The following is a 24,195-nucleotide window of genomic DNA, read 5'->3' as shown; positions in this document are numbered from 1 at the left end:
GGACCAGCACACCCTCCACATTGATCAGGAACACAGTCAGTTGTGATTGACCTCACATTTAGGTTCCCCTGGAACTGAGTCACCTGACATTACTCCATCCTCTGGCGTTCCCAAGCTGGTGCTGGAATGCCAATGATGCTTCTCAGCAGGAGGCATCCCCCCGCAGCTCATCACATGGCCCAGCGTTGAGAGAAGCTGCTGCTGCCTGGGGGTGTATTTTTTCTGGGTTTTCTTATACCCAGGACCCCCTGGACTGTACCGAAGAACCAGGGGATCACCAGAGGCTGCATTGCCTGCTGCAACATGGTCAGGAAGGAAGGAGGCCCAGATGAACCCAATCGATCTCCTTCTGGGTTTTCTTATACCCAGGACCCCTTGGACTGTACCGAAGCCCAGGCGATCACCATAGGCTGCACTGCCTCCTGCAGCATGGTCAGGAAGGAAGGAGGCCCAGATGAACCCGATCGATCCCTTTCTGGGTTTTCTTATACCTTGGACTGTACCGAAGCCCAGGGGATCACCAGAGGCTGCACTGCCTCCTGCAGCATGGTCAGGAAGGAAGGAGGCCCAGATGAACCTTCCCCTCTGTAGGGACAGGAAACCCTGTGGAGGTGCTTGGGGGAGGGGCTTTTATACTCTTCTGTATCCTGTCCCTACAGAGACAAGAGGAGCAACCTTCAATCATGGTGCTGTCATGAAGGGAGATGCAGTGGAAAGTAAACGTAAAATCACCCCTCTGCTGTTTTCTGCAGTCAGCCAGACTGACTAGACACTTCTGAATAAGGTGAATGAATGATAATCCTCTACATTAAGAAAAAAGCAGGACGTTCAGGGAAGGCCGGTCACATTTTATTTGGATTGAATTCATTTGATAATAAATATACATGACATCTGAACCCTTCAGAGACCAGCGACATATTGCACAGCGACAGTCCCTCCCCCAGAAGATGAGGGATGAAACATTTCCAGAAAGTTTAATAGTGATGCAACAAGATAAAAAGCCGTTCGGCTCCCCAGCACATAAATAATGGAATGTTCTATGGACAGGATCAGGAAGCAGCAGTCTGCGGCTTGCCAGGGGTGGTGTCATGCATGCTAGGAGTCATATTGTCACCATCACTGGAGAGCTGCAGTCTGCCATTCCATAGCTTGAACCAACAGTTTTAGCTACCAGAGCACGTTGGGAGTTGTAGTTAAGATCCAGCCAGTTCTACAGAAGTTTATTGAGTACAGGTAGAATTGTATCAAAATATCTATTTCTATATAGAACGTATAATAATTTTGTAAGAAGGTGGGGTTCCCCATGTAGAGTAAAACAGCAAAATGATAACAGTTCTCTCCTTCTTCTGCTGTGGCCCCCAAGAGACTGTGCCGAACAAACAACCAAGAGGTCTGAAGTAACATTAGCAATACTGCCCATCACTAACTACTACTGTCATTGCACTAATCTCCTCCGCTATATATAAATTTGTACCAGCAGGGGGTGCTAGCACCATTGATGCCTATGCATTAGTTCCCGCTACTGATATTAATGATCTGGTAATACAAAAAAAATGGAAGGCAGCGCGCTCAATCTCTCCAGGCAAAATCAATAAATTGCATCCCATCAAGGCTGCAGTTTAAAGCATGGTGTAAGGAAAGAGTAAGCGAATATCAGACTCCAGTCTAGAGCCACTGAGAACCCTAAAGTGCCAACAATATGAAGATCTAGATTGCATGGGGTACACAGCAGTATAAAAGGAGAGAACACAGCAGCACAATGGGTTAAAGGCTGTCATGAGGTATACAGGGGAGGGGACACGGGTGGGAAACGTCACATCTTTCTGCGATCACGACTCAAGTCATCCAAGCTACTTATACATCAGAGGATAAAAGCACAATGTCCACTGGATGCACAGAGCACGGCCCTGCACGTCACACACAAGGGGGCTACACATGGTCAGAAAGGAAGCAGAGGGCACGTGGGGCACTTACTGGCAGATTAAATACTATGGGGGGGGGGGGGTCGGTCAAGAAGGAAGTCAGCAGAGGGTAGGGTGATGCTCCACCGGGAGGCAGAATATAATGTGCACAAACCACGGATGACCAATGCTGAAGAGACCTGGTGAGCCCCTCATTTCCAATTATCAAGAGATGAACACTGATTATGCATTACGCTAGCTCAGAATAGACAAATGGCAGTGGCCATGTCTCATGATGTAATAATTGGAAACTAGGTCCCCCCTCTGCGCTCTATAGTCTGATACCCCTCCCCTACTGGTCTACCAGTTGGAGTTGTCCCACCCCTCATCGGTTGCAGGTGCCTGACTCTTTCCCCCTTTCTTGCCCTTTCCTTCGCTTTCCCAGTGGCTGTCCCAGTTTTCCCAGCTGTCACTGTTGCTGTTCTTATTGTTTGAGGTGGTCCCAGACCCCCACACCTCCCAGCTGTCAGAGCTCTTCCTCTCTGTGGCATTTTCAGGGAAGGTCCAGCTATCCCCACTGGGAGATTTTGTCGGCTTCTTTAATTCTTCCGAGCTGCCAAATGTCTCCCAAAAGGATTTTCCTGGAGTGGCATTCTGATAGCTGTCACCACCATTGCCGTCACCGCCCTGCTGGTAGCCCTCTCCTGAATGGGGGCTGCAAGAAAAAAAGCACATGACCTCCATGAAAACAGTTTGCTACACTTGTATCCATTCTAGAGCTACACACATCAGTACAACCCCCTTTCTTTCTATCCCTTTGATTGCTATAATGCATTAGGCTGTTTAATCCATATACAGAAAAAACAGCAACTTTCTTGCAAAAACAGCATTATTAGGTATTAGATCTTGCAAAGCGCTGATGAAGCAAATTTTGCAAACTTAGTTTCCAAATTTCCCCAAAAAATTCCAAAAACCTATTTAAGTTTTGTAAACAAAAATCATCATTAGAACAAAAATATGCTTTAATAAAGTAAATGTAAACTAAAAATTACTTTGGCTAAATACATTAGCCGCGGGTCCTTAGTTTATATTTATTTAATACAGCATTCTAATTGTTATTTTTTTTGCTTACAATAGCAAAAATGAAACAAAAATATACTATAATATTATATATATATATATATATATATAATCAATAGTTGCAGGAGTTTTTTTAAGAATAAACTTGTATTCAGTATGTCAGTGTGACAACTGTTCCTATATAATTAATTGCTAATGAATTATAATAAAATAACTAGGGGAACTGGCCAAGGGGAGGCATAGAAGGCATGGAGCTGTCACATTGCCCGATCGAGATACATAACTTTAGCTACAAGATCTGCGACAGGCTGGTTCACTTTCAAGTAATGAGCCCGATTTAGGATAGAGAGAATCATGTGACCCCAATGTCCCACACAACCCTACAGAGAAGAACAGGATGGTGGAGTGTGATAATCTCGTGATGTGTCTGTGATCTGTTAATATAAACGCCATCACGCACAGATTGCCTGCCCTCCTGTGGTCACCAGGGATGAACTGGAGAAGGCAGGAGATCAGTGCGTGCAGCGGCTGGTTGGTGCAGAGGGGGATCCCTATTGACACTGGGGGGTGGAGGTCTTTGGGGAAGAGCTGTGCGTGAGGGTGGCCGATGCAGAGGAGGATCCCTGGTGACATCAGGTGGGCAGGAGAGCTGTATGTAAGGGTGGGCGGCAGCGCAGAGGGGGATCCCTGGTGGCCAGGACAGCTGTGCATAAGGGAGGCTGCGGGTCCACACAGCTCCTTACTGTATGCTTCGGACACAATTTCACAGTGGAGCACACTAAAGGCTTCAACAGTGTCTGTGTCGCGAAATATAAATCATACACAGACACTATTAAAGCATGGCAGCCCCCAGTGGTATTTTTTTTTTTTTTTTATAAATTTTTTTATATATATATTGTTTTTTGCCATAAATTTATACATACATTTTCAATTTTTTATCTATTAATATTTGATACTTAGCGACATATTTATGTCCTTTTATCTTACACACACTAACAGAGCGTGTATCTATTGCTATATGCTTTTTTCATCCTCACATCATGGTTATTGAGATATGAGGTTGTTTTTATTATCTTGACTTCATTCATTTTATTTTATTTCACTTTAGATAGTCATAACCATTTAACTCATACTGAAATCATAATTCATACCAGCTTGGAAACTTTGGTGTTCTGAGAGCCCGCCCCTTTTGTACTGCATGATGGCTATATGGGGATTTCCCTGTCAGCCAGTCCACTAGGAATCCCCAAAGGTACGTCCAGATATTCCGCAGAACACCAGCATTAGTGAAAAAAAAGTGGTTTATTTCATGAAGTACAAAAGATGCGACGTTTCGACCTCCTCACGAGATCATTATCAAGCATGCTTGATAATGATCTTGTGAGGAGGTCAAAACGTCGCATCTTTTGTACTTCATGAAATAAACCACTTTTTTTCACTAATACTGGTGTGCTGCGGAATATCTGGACATATATATATATATATATATATATATATATATATATATATATATATATATATATATATATATATATGTGAGAACAGGTAGACAACCGCAGCACTCGAAGTACAGTCAAAAAAGCGTGAAGTTTATTCCACCCAAAACTTTATGTGCTTTATATAGTAGTTTTATATCTTTTATATTAACCTATGTTTTGCTTTCTTTCCTCCCCCCGCCCCCTGGGCGGGTGTGGTGGGTTTTACCATGTCTTTTAAACCACACTGTTTCCATGAGTTCACTATGCACTTTGGTTCTGAGGAAGGGAGGATACTCTCCCGAAACATGTTAACGCTGTGCAACCAAATAAACAAGTTTTTCTTAATTCGCCTGGTGAATTGGATTTTCTGGCAGTGACAGCGCTGGTAATGATACCATTTTTTTGGATTTTTCTTTTTACTCTTGTTTACACACGGGCCCCCCCTGGGAGCATCCCGTTTAGAGGTATCACCAGATTTTGCAGTCCTGTGAATCCAGCTAGCAAGCGAGAGACCCCGGCTTGGATATATACCCTAATTAGGGTGATACGCTACTAGCCCAAGTGGCTTTAAGGTGAGCACAATACCACCCCTACACTCTCCACGTTTACCTCTGGTATCACACGAGGCACCTGTGCCTCTTTGTCTTTATTTCCAGTGGTAGTATGAAATTGTTAAGAGAATACAAAAAAATTATATATTATATATATGACACTTTTTTTTCCAAAATTACATTTTATAATAAATTTTAAAATAAGGTGACATTTTCCCTTTAAATTACTGTACTCTTCCTTGTTGGAATATAGTACATTAATGACTGCTCCGAGGTGATGTGCCTATAGCTAATTAATTTGTACAGTCATTTCATTCAAAAATTTACCGGCTATTCCCCTTTGCGGTAATTCTTAATTGCCGGTAAATTTATGAATGAAATCATATATTTAGAGTATAGTTTTTTTTTCAGTTTTGCTATTGTAAATAAGTATGTATTAAGTAAATATAAACTAAAAGGACCCCCCGCTAATGCATTAGACAGGATTTCCTTACATTAAAGCCGAAAGTCATTTTAGTTTATATTTACTTAGTACAGCATATTTTCATTGTAACATTTGCTAAAATTGAAACATAAATATGTTTTATGTTGATGAAATTTAGCAAATTTTCTGGGAAACTTTGCTTCATCTCTACAGCTAAACAAGCTGTTTTAGTGCTGTTTGTTTAGGTTCGATTCGATTCGCTCATCTCTATGTGGTGTTAGAATTCAGCTCTATTCACTTCAATAGAATTGAACTGCAAAACCACACCCAAACTGAGAATAGTAATGCTGTTTCTGGAAGAAAGCAGCCATGTTTTTCTAAAGCTTGCTAACCCCATAAATGGTCACATGGGATGGTCTAAACTGGATACATCTGTAGCAGATTCTCAGCTTTGTACATGTAGTATTTCTTAGATTTAGGTATATGACTTGTAGGTTATATTCTAGTGTAAGGACAGATGGGTATCACTCACCCTTCCGTGTTGTCTTCACTTTTGCTCGAAAAAAATGAGGTGACATCTCTCCAGCCTTTGGAACTGGCACCCTGAACCTGCAATGTACACCAGTGTTAGAGATGGTAATATGGCTGGCAGCCTGTGGGGATCGCTGCTTTTTGGGCCCACAATGTGAACATCTCAAGGGGTCTTATTATAATGCACTTTCCTACATTGAATGATATATTAAATTGAATGATTCCTAAATATTCTACATGTTTGGTGGGGATTAAGTTATCATGTCAAGTTATGCCATCACTTTAATGATATGGAATATGCCTCTATAAATGAATGACAATTTGCCCAAAGTATATAACTAATGCCCTATTCAGACAGCTACAAGACGGGGACTGATGATGATGCAAGTGAACTGACCTCCTTCGAACGCTAATAGTGCTAGTTTGATTCACCTGAGGTCCAGGTGTCTATGGACGTAACACAGAAGCTATTAAAGCAACAGACCATAAATATCTGGGTTGTAGCAATGGGCCTCAAATTAAATGATCATGAGAGATTAGAAAACATATATCTTGATTACACTTGATTAAATCTACAGTAACAATGAATCACTATGTTATCTCAGCAATCCACTCATCAGCCTGCTTCCCTTTAACTCACTTTATTTGCTCTGTGCCACTCCTCCCCAGGTGCTAGGAAAAGCTGGATCCGATCCTGGGAAACTTCTCCTAGTTTCCCAGGACTGTATCCAGCTTTTCCAGGCACCAGGGGGAGGAGCATCACAGAGCAGCAGTCTTAAATGGAAGCAGACTGATGAGCAGATAGTAGAGATAATTTATTTGCTTAGTTACTACTGTAAATCCACTTTTTAATCCTAAGAGATATTCTGTCATCTATTCTCATACAATCCCTTTAAAAAGGGACCTAAACTTCACTTCTATCCCAGTGATTTTCTCTAAAATAAACCTCATCTTAAATGAATGTTCACATTCAGTGCATCAATGCAGATGATACATAGTACAAACAGAAAGCATGCGTTTCCAGGGAAATAAATACTTTTATTGTTAAAAAGAACCCAAAATCATGGGTCTATAAAGTAAAACATATAAAACAAAATTACAACACTAAAAGGACACATAAACCCCACATACAGCAAGAGAGAAGACCCTGGAATATGCACCCTGAATACAATAAATAAGTGATGCAGTATTCCCTAACTAAAGCCAAACAGACATAAAAATGGTACAAATCAATGTTAAATAATAAAGTGCAGTACTGCTAAAAAGTGCCAATATGTGCAGAAAAGTGACGAAATGATACTAACAAGTACAAGAAAAAAAAAAAAGGAGGGGGGGGGGGGGGGGAACAACTTGCCAGGCAAAGTACATAGTATAGCTACCGCTTTGCCTATTACGGCTACAGGTACCCAGATATCCACTGTTGTATTCAGGGTGCATATTCCGGGGTCTTCTCTTTTGCTGTATGTGGGGTTTTATGTGTCCTGTTAATGTTGTAACTGGGTTATATGTTGTACTTTATAGACCCATGATTTTTGGTTCTTGTTATCTTCTTTGAACAATAAATGTATTTTTTTATTTCCCTGGAAAGGCATACTTTCTCAGTTTGTACTATTAAGAGAACATGCCATATATACAATGAAGAGACATAACATTAATACCACTGAAAGGCAAGGAATTAACATGGATGATCTGGTAACATTGTACCTGTTGGGAGGTTAGATTAAGGACCGTGACAGGTAAGTTCCTGATGTTGAAAAATCTGAGCGACTGTGACAAGGGCCAAATACAGTTGTTTGCTTTCTTGTCCATTTTTCAGTGAACACCACAAAAACGTTTTCCCCACGTATGGTTAGTGGTTGGGTGAAGCCATTTATTGTCAAACTACTGTGTTTTGTCTTTTTAAATCCAAGTGACCCTGATCAAAAGTTTGCATAGCCAAGTTCTTAATGCTGTGTATTGCCCCCTCTAACATCAATGACAGCTTGCAGTTTTTTGTGGTAGTTGTGAATGAGGCTTTTTATTTTCTCAGATGGTAAAGCTGCCCATTCCTCTTGGCAAAAGCCTCCAGTTCCTGTAAATTCCTGGTCTCTCTTGCATGAACTCTCTTGCATAATCATTATTATGTTGGAACACCCAAGTACGTCCCATGCACAGCTTCCAGGCTCATGAGTGTAAATTTGCCTCCAGTATTTGCTGGTAACATGCAGCATTCATCTTTCCTTTAACTTTGGCCAAGTTTCCTGAGCCTTTATAACTCAAACATCCCCAAAACATTAGCGATCCACCTCTGTGCTTTCCAGTAGGAATGGTGTTCCTTTCAACATAAGCCTTGTTGACACCTCTTCAAATGTAACGCTTATGGATAAAAAGTGTAATTTTGGTCTCAACACTCCAAATTACCTTGTTCCAGAAGTTTTGAGACTTGCCTGTGCTGTTTGGCGTATTGAAGGCAAGATACTTTGTGGCATTTGTGCAGTAATGGCTTTCTTCTAGCGACTAAACCATGTAGCCCAAGTGCCTCCTTATTGTGCATCTTGAAACAGCCACACCACTAGTTTTCAGAGAATCCTGTATATCAGATCTTATTTGTGGGTTTTTTTCATCCCAAACTATTTTCTTGGCAAAGTTTTTGTTGGTCTACCTGACCGTGGTTTGTACAGAGCCCCAGATTTTCCATTTGCCTAACAGGATCTGCGGCTAATGTCATGGTAAAGATAGCGCAGAACACCAACAAGTCTGTGCCTGAGCATAAGTGTGTTTAAGCACAAGGGAGACCGACACATTATTAGGAAAGCGGTATTAATATTATGGCTAATCATTATACATAGGAAATTACTGTTCTCCCTGCCGCACCATACAGCTACAAAACACAAGGCTGGCAGGGTATTATATCACTAGCATAACTCACCAGAGTCAGGTCCACAGGAAGCCAGCATGTATGGTAAAGGACAAACAGATTAGAGAAGGATTTGGACATGAACAATGTGGCACAGCAGGCATCTCCAAGTCGAAGTCATATTAGGACAAGCAGGATTACCCAGAATGCACCACTAGTTGGAGATGACTGCCATGTGCCAACACAACACCGCCTACCTTTGCTGCTAGAACAGACACTGAACTGGAGACATCTTCTAAGATACGTCCATCTTTTACCTGGTGGGTTTAAGAAGGGGAGGACAGGGAACGTGAGCTTATGGAGGAGGGGTGATGATGGTTATACGCAGGGAATAGCACCTTTTACAGCTGCTTTAAACATCTTATACCAAGATATAATGTTGACCGACTTTGAACATCAGCAGAAATGGATGGACATATTTGCAGTTACATCTTATACTCACATCTAGAGCTGCATTTGTAGCTCCTGGTGTCTGCATAACATAGGCACTGCATTGTAAGAGATTTGAGTGCTTACACCAGGGAGCTATACTGTACAAGCTCAGCAATGCAGAACATTACACAAATGCAGGTCTGGAGGTCAATGGAGTAAAAGATATGTCACATTCACTTAATGTGTCCTAAAGGCATTCAACAATATCATTCATAGGTAAAGATGATTCTTAAAAAGGGGAAGGTTTATTGACAGTGGTAGCAGTGCAGCATGCAGGTAGCGTCATATTAAAGAATAAACCCACCAAGGAACGACACACAATGTAAACTCCAAAGCTGCGCTTACTATTTTGCTGGTGGGGGGTCACTATTACTGTACTTATCCTGTATTATACTCCAGTTACCATTTATACCCAGTAGAATATTAAGTACAGCTCTGAAGTATAATACATAATGTAACACAGGATAAAGTGATGTAATACAAAGTGACTCAACTTCTCATAAATTATATAGTCATGACCATATGGTGGACATATTCTTTAAAAGCAGGTGTGAAAGCAGCCGCTTGTGTTTGGGATCAGATGTAATACAGAACATCCATACAATGAGTGATCAAAACTTGAGCAAATCTTAATTTCACATATGAAAAAAGTAGCCAAGAATCTAGACAGAGGGAGGGATTGCTGGGACAAAATGGTTACAAAGCAGTGATAGGGCAGGGGGTGGATCATATAGACGTGCTGAAGTGATTGCGAGACACGACTGTACACATGGCTTGTGAGTTAGTCACCACGCTGAGCCCACAACCAGCAGCAGTAATCTTAGCACATTGAGACATCAGAAGTTACCTTCTCCTGGGCTGGTTTGACAACATTTTCATTAATGGTCTGGCCTAGCTCAGAGGCCTATCCAGGAGAGAAAGAAGAGGACAGGCATCAGGGTGGGGGAACAAGGCTCCCACGACACGGAGGACGTGCACGAACCATGTATGTGAAGGACAGGACATGCAAACAAGACCAAGGGAGGCAGGTCATGCAGAACAGACACAGCCAAACTGGTGGGAGGAATTAACAAGGTTGTCCGGGATAACAAAAGTGTAGCTGTTTTTTTTTCTTCTCTCTTTTAAAAACAGTGGTACATTTGTCTACAGGTTGGATGTGGTATTGAAACTGTATCCTATTGGAGTAATGTTGCAATACCAGAGACAACCTATGGATAGGTGCTGTGCTGGTTCTGGAACAAAGCTGCCAACCCATATGAGCCATATGTTGGAGCCAGAGTTGTGTAGGTTAGATCTATAACATTATGTACTCCAATCACAGTCAAAGCTGCAAAACTGTTAGCTGACCTCTTACAAGCATTTTAGAGAAGTAGTTTTCCTTCATGTGCAGGGGTGGCCTCAATTCTGCCACAAAACTACAACTCAACTACAACATGGCCACTTTCTTCCAGAGGCAGCCTCTCTCGTCTCCAGCTTGGGCGGGTTTTTGCTGCTCAGTTCCATTAAAGTGAATGGAGCTTAACTGCAAACCGCACCTGAACTGGAGACAAGAGTCGTGTTGTCTCTGAAAGAAAGTGGCCATGTTTTTGTAGCACTAGATAACCCCTTTAAGCAACAGCTGGAAACCATTTCTGTACAGAAAGAAAAAACATTTCCCACAATGCAATAAAATTAAGCATAAGCATGGGTCTCCAAACTGCGACCCTCCAGCTGTTGCAAAACTACATTTCCCATCATGCCTGGACAGCCAAATCCAAAGCTTTAGCTGTCCAGGCATGATGGGAGTTGTGATTTCGCAAAACTCCCATCATGCCTGGACAGCTAAAGCTTTGGATTTGGCTGTCCAGGCATGATGGGAAATGTAGTTTTGCAACAGCTGGAGGGCCGCAGTTTGGAGACCCATGCATAAGAGGATAGCAAGTAATGGACTATGAGAGACACCAGTTGCATTTCAAATACAGCTCTGGGTGGGAATGGAGTAGAAGATATAGTGAATAATAATCTATTTGAATAACCACTTGGCTCCTGGGACATGACAAGCAGTCAGCAGCCAGACTGAAATGTAATGGAGGAAAGGTGGTTTAAAGGAGACAGGGGACAGCCTGACAGTGACCTCTGATATCACAACATACGTGCTGTAAAACCGAGGCCTGTACTGGAAAAAAATGAAACAGATAAAAGGAACAAGAGGCATTGGGACCTGGCAGGACACAGACAGACAATGCACACACACAGAGACCATGCACACATAGACATATATGATGCCTGGATTACCGGGTCCGGAGGATGCTTGTTCCCTCCCCAAAACTGCCCGTGAGCAGTAATGATGGTGGGGAGGGGGAGAAGAGACTAACTTTAGTAATTATACATAGACCCTCTAAGATTCCACAAGGCTGGCTTCTTACTGATACCCTAACAATGCTGTACCCACCCGCCAAATGGTCACCCTGTCATATGAATGATCTCTGCCAATCAGAAGCAAGAGAGGTCACATGTACAGAGGCTAACTACTCCTGGGCTCCTGACTGGGGCTTGGAGGACAGGATCATTCTATGGGTTAAATTCATAGAGCATTGTACAGTTACTCTAATGAAAGTGGGTACCTCAAGTGGCAATTTCAAGCTGTTTAAATGAGAACTCCATCCTAATGTAAAGTTCCACCTTTTCTTGACACTGACAGCTGAAAACAATCAGCAAGGTGATATTGACTCAATGTTTTATTACTCTACTCAGAACCCTGACTGTTTACCTTACTGCCTTTTCATGCCAAGACACCATTACTTCTGCAAATTACTGAAGACCACCACCTAATGAAACGCTACTTGCTGATTGTTTCCACATGTTAACAGAAAAAGCAGAAAAACAGCAAGAAATCTATAGTTTGCTTCTAAAACTAAACCCCTTTTCCTTGACACCTTCAAGAGCCACCTGCATCATATAAAGACCAAGCAGAACAATGACAGCCTTCAGGATTAACGGTTAGATGTTTCACTGTAAAACGTTATGTCATTGATGAATTAACTCGCTAGTTAGGAAATGTCCTCCAGTCTTTGTTTACTAGCAGCCGACGTGACTGCAGCAGTCACTGGTTATATGACAGCACTGGTAAACAAAGACCGGGGGTACTTGAGGGTTTTAAGTTATATTTCATTTGATCCACTTACTAAAATAAGGGAACACATATTTGTATAGTATTACAAAAACATCCCTTACTGCATAAACGGCACCATTCTTACCCAGAGGCTGCATCAAGTAAAACAACCGCATCACGGTCATCTGACCGGAGCTCAGCTGTATTACTAGGCACGGACAATTGACAGGAGGAAGGAGGCATACATGTATTTCTAACCTCATATAACAAAACTATGGATTCCATAAGAGCAGTTTGTATTCTGTGGGTCTGGCAGTAGCTCAGACAAACAGCAGGTAGTATGCACATTCTCTATATCCCCAAAGAATAAGACTTGTCAGAGCCCCCATATAGATCTGTCAAGACAGCTGACTGCAGCTGTATCTTATGGCTTCATGTGTACACCAGGACAAGCACTTGGTACACAATCAGTTTCAACCATTTACATTGGAATACCTGTCCAGGTAGTGGCGAAGTTATACAACAATGTAAGTGTGACTGATACTTACAAAAACAGACTCTCTAGTACTAACCTTCTGTGTTGCTTGAGATCCCAGCTTAGATGCCTGAAAAGAAAAAAGAAAAAATACATAACCTGTAGACAATGAGTTTTTCCCTCATCACTGCTGCAGGAGCCCTAACCTATGAGGAAAATGGAGTTGCCCTGTATCCACTTTATTAGTGATCTTTATCCTCTGTATTGCTCACATCCTTCAGTCATGTAGTTTGACAACTCAAAATACAGCATGAAAGTGGATGAGAGCTGCCGTCAGTCTCTGGAACACCCTCCTGGGCCCAGTAGGTAGACAGGATGGCAGTAGACAAATTGATAGCTTCCAAAGGTGCTCGAACCCTTTAGAATGCAAAAAAGCCGAGTCCAACAGAAAATTAACTGCAACTCTTTTATTGATAAGATGGACAACGCATTTTATCAGGGCCCCAATAAGTCCCTTGAAATGCATTGTCCGTTCATTTTCTGTTGGAATGGCTTTTCTTGGATCCTGAAGGATGTGAGTGGTTTTGGAAGCCATTCATTTGTCCACTTCCATCCTGCTGACATTTAGTCCCTCAAAACAAGTTCAACAAGTGACTGCTTTACAATACACTGCCCCCAAAAAGAGAGGACAGCCACGTGTCCTTTAACCACTGAGATGTCAAATTCACTATTGACACTTGGGTAAAACAGCCAGGAACAGAGTAAATGGGGTTTTCAAGGCTAAGAAAATAATGGCCACTTGCTTTCAGAAACAGCACATCTCATCTTCACTTTGGGTGATGTATTCCAACTCAGTTCCAATTAAGTGAATGGTGTTGAATTGTTATACTTTTTGCAAAAAAGTAGCTTTCTATTTAAATTGTGGATAACTCCTTAAATTCAGCTCCTGGTACCACTACATATAAACCATGCATATATTATGGCATTTTATACATTAAAGTTAGGAAAGAATTAATGTTAAAGACTGTAGACACACGCTCATTTTGTTTATGTCCCAGACGGAAGTTACCCTCCCACGTGCTATTTCTATTATTGAGAAACTTGGAGTTTACTCTGGCCTCTTCATAAACTGGGGAAGTCCGCTTTCATGCCTCTCAACCCTGTAGGGTGGGGGCACAAAACGGCTGGATTAAAAGTGATATCTCAATTTAAATATTTAGAGACCGTCAGGACTATTCCAATGATATCCATCGCAATGTTCATCCTTTATTACCGTATGTCAGGGATAAATTTAGAACCTGGGCAACTCCTGTGGTATACCTATGATGTATTCTGTCACTGTGCATGTTACCTCATACATTGATTCACAATGTTCATTACAAAGGTGCCTTATAACTTTTAATAAAACGAGTTAAAAAAAAAAAAAAAAAAAAGTTAGAGAAAGTTAATTTTTATCCAAACTGATAAAACATGTGCAGTATCAGGTCTAGACATTAGATGGCAGTAGTGGAAAACACTATAGATTCACTTACGCTTTCCTTTGCAGCAGAAGCAAATTTAGTTGCTCCGACAGTGAAGCTGCTCCAGCCCTATAGGAGACAAGACTGTCAATGTATAAATGCAACCGGCAAAGGGGGAGATAATTCTGCAGTCAATACATCTTTCCAGCATACCGAGTACAGTGAGGTCATTGCGTTGTTCAGAAAATCGTCTTCTTTCTTTGGCGGATTGACAGTGTTGCCAAAGCCGACATATCTGTTCTCCTGGTTGCCAACACCCCCACCACTGGAAGGAAAGAGTTAATTACTGGGGGGCCTGGAGAGGTCAGATGTGTACATTCCATAAGAGACTGTTACAGGCTGATTTCTTAGAAAATCTTTAATCTTAGGATAATCTCTATCACCTTTCTAAGGGATAACTAGTTGTATATGTGGGGTTCTGACTGCCGAGATCTCTATAACAGAGGTCAATTGTCCCTGAGCGACTAGAGTTACAGAGTTTATGTTCATCTGTTACTCTATTTATCCAGGAAACAAGGGATCTCTGTTCTTGGGCTCATTGGGTTGTCCCATCAGTCAGACCCCATATGATCAGCTTGTTATTCCCTATAACCAGATAACTTACAATCCAGGGATAAACCTTTTAACCAGGGGAATCAGGCAAACTTATGATTGGTAAGACAAATAATTCTGAAGAAACATGCAGAGCTGCAGTCTATGTGAAGAACCTACCCCTGATAGGAACCAACATCATCGTTCAGCCAGTCCTCAAAGGCTTTGTCCCCAGGAGGGGCCCCAGTATGACCGCTGGTGTTTGAGCTGTGAACAGAGGACAAAATCAAGTTAATTAAATGTTTGATGTAAGGTACAGAAGCCACAAAAGGTAAAAATGAGCCCAGCTGTTTCTTACCGCTGAGATGGGCCAGACATCATCTTAGGCTGTGGAGGGGTCCAGTTCTTGGCAGGTGAAGTCTCCTCAGACCATTCCCGACCTTCAGCCAATGTGGCAATCTTACAATCCAGACACAAAGGTCACAACACGTATACAGAGCTGTACACATGAATAGCTATATCTCAATCTTTATATGCGAGACATTCTACATCTTCGATAGCAGCAGGGATCATTCATGGTTGGCTCTAGCTTTGGCTGTCTCAGTCTAAGCAGAAGAGGTGAGCTGGACTCAAGTGGAGACTGTAGTATACAGCTGTTTCTCCACAATTAAAGGAGAAGTCTGGCGAAAATTTTTATTAAATTTTTGTATGGCCCTTCAAGTTATACAAATCCCCAATATACACGTATTACGGGAAATGCTTATAAAGTGCTTTTTTCCCCTGCACTTACTACTGCAACAAGGCTTCACTTCCTGGATAAAATGGTGATGTCACGCCCCAACTCCCAGAGCTGTGCGGGCTGTGGCTGCCAGAGAGGATGATGGCAGAGGGATGCTCAGTGTCCCTCCAGTGCCCTGTGTCCCTCAGTGTCCCCCTGCCATCATCCTCTCCAGCAGCCACAGCCTGCACAGCTCTGGGAGTCGGGTCCTGACATCACCATTTTATCCAGGAAGTGAAGCCTTGATGCAGTAGTAAGTGCAGGAAAAAAAAAAAAAACACTTTATAAGCATTCCCTCTAATAAGTGTATATTAGTAATTTGTATAACTTTTGGGGGCCAATACAATACTTTAATAAAAAATTTCACCTGACTTCTCCTTTAAGACAGGGTATTATTTTTTTTCCTCCTAATAACAGGCTATAGCTTATTTTTGGTGTTTTGTTTTATTTCATTTTTTTTTGGTTCTGTACTGTTTTGTTTCTTGTTCTAACAATCGTTTTTGAGAGGGGGCATATATATCTTGGGAGCCTCAAATACACTGTCATGTTGTACATGTTGTGCAAAGCTTTGCCATTAAATGCTTCATGATACTGCCTGGTATATATAATAACATGGCTACAAGGAACCATTTTAGGGATTTAAGTATCAGTTTTGGGAGAATGCTTTTTGCAGCCATTCATCACAGTATTCATGCAACCCTTGTCTCCACTTGCCCCATATACAGTGGTACCTCAGAATGTTTTACAAAATGAGCTCGCTGTTTTTAAAAATTGTAACTCCGTAAACGAGCAAAGTCTTGCAATACGAGCAGATACCCCTGTGCCTGCATCCTAATGCTGTATGCACTGGCCACCGCTGCTCTGTTCAGTCAGACTCCAGGGACTGTTGCCTGGCTCTCACAGCAGACATTGCGCAGCACCACTTCCTTTACATTGTTTCGGGAACTGGAGGCAGCTACTTGGTCTGCGTGTGCATGTCAGTGTAGCGGGCCGTTGCGCTTGTGTGCCAGTTACCTGATGAATCATCTTCGTACTTTTTTGGATCTGCCTCCTCCTTCTTTGAGCCTCCTGTGTCTATGCCTCCGTCTGTCTGGGGAAGGGGTGTGACTATCTACAGCAGCGTGGAGCAGAGACAGAGAGCCTACAGCACCTTTATGTAATGTGACATGGACCTAGATCATAAGGAGGAGGGTACTTTTCATTGCAGCAGACTTAGGAAGGATCTGGTGGGGGAAGGGAGCTAGAATGCATCAGGGCTAATGAGTTTGTTAAACCCTGCAGCCCCTTTAATAATATGTTATCTGGACCACTACGCATAAGGAAAAGTCAGGCATCCTTAACAGGGCAGGCCTACAAGTGTGTGCCAGGCTGTCTCTACCCAGTATTCTATGGCCAGCCTAATAACATCCTAAACAGTTCAATTCTCGCAATCCTGCTGGTGTGCACTGTGCATGTACACAACTGTACTGCTATACAGTGATATTTTGGGGTTGTGGAATGAATCATCTGCATTTCAGCTATTTTTTTTATGGTAAAAATTTGCTTTGATATAAGAGTTATTTGGATTATAAGCACGTTCCCCAAACAAATTATGCTCGTAATCTAAGGCACCACTGTATGTAATTAACAAATCTTTTCAGTAAGGCATCATTCACACTGACATGACTTTTAGATTTTGACATTTTACAATTCATTTATATCCACACCATTGTAATTATTGGTTTATTATAATTATAATTCATCATACACTTATAATTATTTTAGCAGTAAAACATTAGTGTATGGTTTATTATTTTTACATGTATATAATAATGGCGTTATGGCCTATATAAGCACACAATATGGTATTAGAGCTGGCATCAGCAATTTACAAGGTATTTTGCACTATGCACTTTGATTATATTATTGTGATCATGGCTTATGTATATTTAGTAATAGTTATGTATATTCAATGGTTTTTGTTTGTTCACTTACCTTATTTGTGTGGCACTGACAATTGCACTTTATGTTTGTACTTTGTATTACTATTTTTGCCGTAGCACTATGTTTAATTATGCTATGTAAGAGCTTTCATTTTTAGAGCTGTTTATGTGTTTAATTCTTGATCGGGGATAGTAAGGGTGGAGAGTGTGGCCACTGTAGATCTGGATTGCTTTATTTATGCTGTATTTTATTAATGTATCTATCACTATGTGGATGAACTGAGTGTTGGGCATTGCGCAAGCGGAAAAGGGGGCCTTAGGGCTAGGCTTCATACATCCAGGGGGCCTCTATGCATGTTGTAATGTGAGAGTGACACACTTGCGGTTTGGAGAGACGAGATTCCGGCCCGTTGCCATCTTTGTATATCTTGAGCGCTTCTGCGCTTTGGCACAGGAGAGCATCATAATTCCAGACCGTCATATGTGTATGATGCACTTTAGTACAGGTGCATTTCCTGGCCCATCACCATTGTGGGACGCAAACCGCAGCATGTTAACTGGCATGCAGGGATCAGGTAAATGTGTGCAGGTGACATGGGTTATTTATACCCGACCACACCCCCAACTCATAGGGACTGGTTATAATAAAGGCTGTTTATTGTATTGCATGCACGTTATACATGCATTGTAGTTGATATATTTCTAAACTAGCTTGTATTACATATGATGTATGCATATATTCACTTTAAGGTGGATGGGTGGGACCCTACAATTGTGTTCTATTTTTAGGGGTGTTTTATTTTGTTCCTTTTGATTGCATAGCTCAATAAAGATTGTAAATATTATAATTGTAGTATATTCATTTAGTGCTAGTGGGGATATAGGTGTATTATTTTCGCGGTAGGTATTATCTTTTTCCCATGGACAACAGTCGAATATTATGCTTGATTCCTTTCTTGTACTCCACAATAGTTTTTACTTTTTGAACTCATGTTGTCTGGGGTAAAAATGTACCGTTACTTATAGAATATACCAAATGAGCAAAACTATTTGTGGATTCAATCCAAATCTGCAGACTTGGGAGGCAGAACTATGGAGTAGGAATCGGATGCAGGTGAGCTGATTTTGCCGTACAATGGCAGGAACTGGCAGGTCATTTGTTCAGGATGGTTGTAGGCTACAGTATGCCCATTCTACGTCTCTGTGACATCAGATGACATAACCTAGCGCTGGAGACGCAGACTGTAACTAGGGCTTATAGTTCAAGTATACTAAAAAAGCCTTTTAAAATCAAGCTAGGGCTTATTTTTGGAGAAATACGGCAAATAGAGGGCAGTATAACTTTAAAAGTTTAGTGGGCTAACTTTAATACATATGTCTGCTGCTGTAGACCCTTGTCACTCTAGAGTTGTGTGACTTGTAAACAAGCACTCTATATGGTCTGAGTGCCAGTACTATATTCTCTACATATACAAACACTCATACATATATATATATACACAAACACCCATGAGCTTACCTTGTCCCGGTAGAGGGCTGCGGCCCTGCTGTTGTATTTCTCCTGTAGACTCCAGCAGGGGTCATAGTCCTCTTGAGACTCCAAGAACTGACGGAACTTGCCATTCCCCCCGGCCTTCATCTTCTCCAGCTCCACATCCTTCCACTTGTCCATAGTGACTGAGCGCACAAAGCTGCAAAACAGACAGCTTGATAACCTCAAGTCACACCTTGAGCACTACCCCCTTATTTCACCATGCCCTCATACAGACATACAGAGGAATTGTCTAGGGAGAACAAGCTCTTTAACCACAGGGACTTTTTACTAAATGGTAATGATTTTCATATTAAAGAGTAACTGTCATGTTTTTTTTATTGCAGAAATCAATAGTATAAGCGATTTTAAGAAACTCTGTAATAGGTTTCATCAGCCAAAAAAGCCTCCTTCTGTACTCAAGAAGCAATCTCCCAGCCTCCCCCCCCCCCGACTTCTTATCTGTGCATTATCAGGCAAACACGTCTTCATTACAGAGAAGCCAGTGAAGACGGGTTCTGCTCTCTCCATTGTAAGCCTATGAAGGGGGGAGGGGCTGAGGGAGATGAGGGAGCAGGAAGAGGTGACATGAAGGTCAGCTGTTTGTAGACTCTTTGGGCACCTAAAACGCTAAATTCAGGGGTCAGAAAGCTCAGTGCTTATCTATGAACTCACTGAGAGAAGATTGCAGGGTGTTGTGCTGTGCAGGACTGCTCCGTGCTCAGTCACTCCTAACAGCCCCTCCCCTCTCCATAGCCACATAATGGACACATAAATCCTGCTTCATTTGATGTGAGAAGGGAGGCTGGGAGATTGCTTTTTCAGTCCAGAAGGAAACTCTTTTAGTACATAAAACCTATTACAGAGTTTCTTAAAATCGCTTGTACTGTTGATATTTAATGTTTTCAGAAAAATGACCCTGAAATGACAGTTACGCTTTACGTTGGCAGCCCTGCACCATCTGTATACATGGGAATATCGGGATATTACCTGAGGTGTACTCCAAGACCCCGATGCTTTCCAGAGCACTCCAAACACACCCAGATGCCATAAGTGACGCTGACCCACTGAGGGTTAAAGGCTCCACATTCAAAGCAGGTCTGCAGAAGAAAAGAAATACAATATGAGAATAAAAAGGTTCCTCTCTGAAGGGTCTCCCATTCATCTGAATGAGCAGCTTGTAACAGCACAAATTTGTGGGCCACCTGAAGCTCCCTGGGGAGATCAGCTCAACACTGTAGGAGAGCACAAACCATCTCGAATGCTGCGTTTACATGGAACGATTATCGTTCGAATTTGCACGATAATGATCGAATTTGAACGATAATCGTACGTGTAAACGCAGTGAACGATCAAACGACGAGCGAGAAATCGTTCATTTTGATCTTACAACATGTTCTTAAATCGTTGTTCACAAAATATTCGCAGATCGTTCCATGTAAACAGTCATTCACCGATTTAACCAATGTGCAAGATAGGCTTAAGCGATCGCAAAACGATTGCAGAACGATTTTTCCGTACGATATATCGTTCCGTCTAAACGCTGATAGTTATAAAAAAAATATGTTACTTGGTAATCGTTAATCGTACGATCGGGCGAATTATCGCTCCCTGTAAATGCAGTATAAGAGTACATACTACGGAATTATTTTTGCGGATTCAGATGTTCGTCCCTCATCAATCGCCACCCCCAGGTTCACTCTTTGGGCGGACAACGGAATGCCGGGGGGCGAGCGGCAGAATCGGCGTGATTTCCATAGTGTGCATATATCCTAAGGGTATGTACAGACTACGTAAATCATGCGGATAACTTGCTGTGGATGTCACATAGACTCCATTCTATGCATGGTCAGATTCTGTAGTCCGCCCAAAGAATTTACATGTCAACACTTTAGGCAGACAGAAGAATCCATCCGATCATTGAATAGAGTCTAAGAGACAGGTGGAGAGTCATTCGGGAGTGTGCACGTAATTCGTAGCAAGTTATCCATGTGATTTCTGTAGTATGCACATACCCTAATATAGAGAGATTCCATTGTGTATGTGACATGCAGATCCTGTGTGGACTTACATTGTTTTCATCCTCTGCTCTGACCTCCTTTAGCACCTTCCTGGTCCGAGGACTTGCCATATCTATAAAAACAGAAGAAAAAAGTCATCACTGTAGTAGTAGTCAGCAGTCCTATGTAAATAAAGCTTGGCTGTCTAGCTAATCTGCCATTACAATGCTGCAGAGATTCAAACAGTTACCCCGCTCCCAGCATGATAATACATCATGTCGGTCGGGGAAACACTCCACTACAGTGCTTCCCCATCTGTAGCGTCCGTAAAATATGGGACGTGGGAATAAGCCCTAAAGTTGTGCAAATCTAAAACTGGCCATACATTCTAGATAGCTGTCAGCTGCACGTCTGTCCAGGTGTCTTCCATCTATCACAATATCCTCTTTCATACATGCATGCATAAAGAAGTTAAGCTGCTGCCAGACTCCTTGGGTGGTTTATTTGCTCCTCACGAACAAAACCACTGGGCAGCTAAAATCCAACAAGCCGCTTTGCCCACAACATCTGCTATAGCCACCAGGGCTGTGGAGTCAGTGAACCACAGCACAGACTCCTGAAGCCACAGCGCACGCACACATGCACCATGCTGCAGCCTGAGCACACACACACGCACACACACACACACAGCCTGCTGCAGCAAGAGCACACTGAAGAACACACAATCTTCTCCCAGAGAGAGAACACAAAACAGAGGACAGAAGTTACTGCTACACTATTTATGGCTTTTCCTTCTCTATATTACACAGGATATCTTCATATTACATTGCTGCTCAGATACAAGCATCCAGCGTCCAGGAAGAGAGCAGCACAGATCTCCCCCCACACAATGGCCTCTTTCAGCTCAGAAACAAACTGCCAAATAGTGACCAACAACTTTTCCCTGACCCCCCTTATCTAATGGCCAGTGCTTTATATAGAGGAAAGACTTCACCCTGTGTAAGTAAATGTACTGTATGTGAGAAAGTGTTTTTCTAGTTTTAATAAATAAGCTCCTTAGATTGATAGGACATAAAATACATTAATGATGAACATTTATAAAATTGATATGAAAACACAATCATAAAATTTTGAAAGCTGGAGTACATATTTTTCAACTCCGGCCAAAAAAAACTGACTCCACAGTCCGGATTGCCGTCAGTATGCTATGGCTACAGCAGGCTGTGTGTGTGTGCGCTATGGCTACAGCAGGCTGTGTGTGTGTGCGCTATGGCTGCAGCAGGCTGCATGTGTTTGTGTGCATGCTAAGGCTGCAGCAGGCTGTTTGTGTGTTTGAGAGAGAGGAGTGAAAATTAAACGGGTATTTAGGGCAACAGTGAAAAATCCAGGGGGACAGAGGGTGGTGGTGCAGAGTCACAGCTCATGGTCCCCCACCGGGCTTCCAATCCTGTGATGTTATTACATGAAGTGCTAAATTTGCTTAAACCCTTTCACAACCATGGGTCATTGATTCATCAATGCCCAGATCATTTTTTCACTTAATGATGAATAATAATGATCCCAAAAGCTGAAGTCCCTATCTCTGCCATGCTTGTGTAATCCCCGCCACAGAAGCGCAGCTTCTGTACCAGTGTTATCCTGCATCGTGAATTAACGGCACTGCCGCGGCATTAATTTACTGTGCAACAGATCCACTATCTACAGAATAGGGCACAACTATCTAGATATGGGGGACCTCTGGGACCCTCAGCGATCATAGGAAGATCGGGAGAATGTTGGAAAGTTATAGCATGATTAAACTAAGCAATCTTATATCTCCGACAATAATTCGGCCTGATGATGTCATCTGGAGTGTTTAGCTAATGCTTGTGACTAGAGATGAGCGAATTGCAGATGCACCTAGTTTGATCTACACTCCGCAGATCAAGCCGCTGGATTTCAGCGCTGCTCCGCTCCCTGCCACTCCTCCTAGGTTGATGGGAAAAGCTGGATCCCCCACACCTAGGGTCAAGCATCAGAGAGCAAAGCAGTGCCGACAAGCAGGTGGCTTGATGAGCGGAGCGCAGATCAAACTAAGCGCATTTATGACATTTATGTCTCACCAATGACAACTCTGCTGCCCTAGAGTCCTGAATAAGAATTACTATTTACTGACAGCAAATAATGAATCAATTAAAGTAATACTGTATCCAAACAATACTGCCACAAAGTAACAAAGTAATACTATTATACAGTGCCCTGCCAATACTGCTACATACTACTCGAGTAATACTACTATACAGTGCCCTGACAGTACTGCTATATAATACAACTATACAGTGCCCTGACAGTACTGCTATATAATACAACTATACAGTGCCCTGACAGTACTGCTATATAATACAACTATACAGTGCCCTGACAGTACTGCTATATAATACAACTATACAGTGCCCTGACAGTACTGCTATATACTACTACTATACAGTGCCCTGACAGTACTGCTATATACTACTACTATACAGTGCCGCTATATAATACTACTATACAGTGCCCTGACAATACTGCCATGTATTATCCCAATACTATTACTATAGAGTGCCGAGACAGTACTGCCATATAATACAATAGTACTACAGTGCCCAGACAATACTGCCATATAATACAATAGTACTATACAGTGCCCAGACAATACTGCCATATAATACCCAGGTAATACTATACAGTGCCCCCTCACCACACGCTGTCACTCCAGTACCGGAGCCCCCCTATTGGCCTATACAAGTCGTTTGATCGGTGAATAGAGCTGAGGAGAGAAGCCACGTCTCCGGCCATGTCACCGCTACATATAACCGGATGACTGCGGCGGAGGTGACGGGCCGGGTGTCGGGAGTACCTGCTGTAGCCGGGTGTGCGGGCTCTGTGAGGGGGTGAGGGCAGGAGCTGCCTGGGTGTCGCTGTACGGCCGCCGGCGGACTGGCTCTCTCGCACTATACGGCCGCCATCTTCCGGCTACGTTGCAGCTTCGCTGAGAATTGTGGGACGGCTTAACCCCGTGAGTGCTGCTGCCAGTGC

General features: G+C 42.4%; 2 protein-coding genes across 5 annotated transcripts in view; one reads left to right on the top strand and one right to left on the bottom strand.

Moving 5' to 3' along the window:
• NKAIN4 (sodium/potassium transporting ATPase interacting 4) overlaps positions 1 to 24,195 on the top strand; it is a 104,856-nt gene that overhangs the window by 38,551 nt on the left and 42,110 nt on the right. The window contains exon 1 of one of the 3 annotated variants that reach the window (XM_069953582.1): positions 24,101 to 24,175. The exons of the other annotated variants lie outside the window; for them this stretch is intronic. The gene's annotated coding sequence lies outside the window, so the exon portion shown is untranslated. Of the gene's footprint in view, positions 1 to 24,100; positions 24,176 to 24,195 lie in introns of those variants that run through there. 3 annotated transcript variants of the gene reach the window in all.
• Positions 828 to 24,164, bottom strand: ARFGAP1 (ARF GTPase activating protein 1). 2 transcript variants are annotated; one of them, XM_069953577.1, is made up of 13 exons: positions 24,017 to 24,164; positions 21,213 to 21,274; positions 20,132 to 20,241; positions 19,130 to 19,301; positions 15,269 to 15,369; positions 15,091 to 15,177; positions 14,533 to 14,644; positions 14,392 to 14,448; positions 12,957 to 12,989; positions 10,141 to 10,197; positions 9,059 to 9,118; positions 5,967 to 6,043; positions 828 to 2,616 (listed from the first exon to the last, which is right to left on the bottom strand). In XM_069953577.1, the coding sequence occupies exons 2-13, from the start codon at positions 21,270 to 21,272 to the stop codon at positions 2,262 to 2,264; spliced, it is 1,281 nt and encodes a 426-aa protein (XP_069809678.1). In that variant the 5' UTR covers positions 21,273 to 21,274; positions 24,017 to 24,164; the 3' UTR covers positions 828 to 2,261. The 2 variants fall into 2 exon arrangements, with proteins under 2 accessions (XP_069809678.1, XP_069809679.1); XM_069953578.1 differs by lacking the exon at positions 10,141 to 10,197.

The sequence above is a fragment of the Dendropsophus ebraccatus genome, chromosome 14 (genome assembly GCF_027789765.1).
Source record: "Dendropsophus ebraccatus isolate aDenEbr1 chromosome 14, aDenEbr1.pat, whole genome shotgun sequence".
Taxonomy (NCBI): domain Eukaryota; kingdom Metazoa; phylum Chordata; class Amphibia; order Anura; family Hylidae; genus Dendropsophus; species Dendropsophus ebraccatus.
This window is presented reverse-complemented; position numbering and strand designations above follow the sequence as displayed.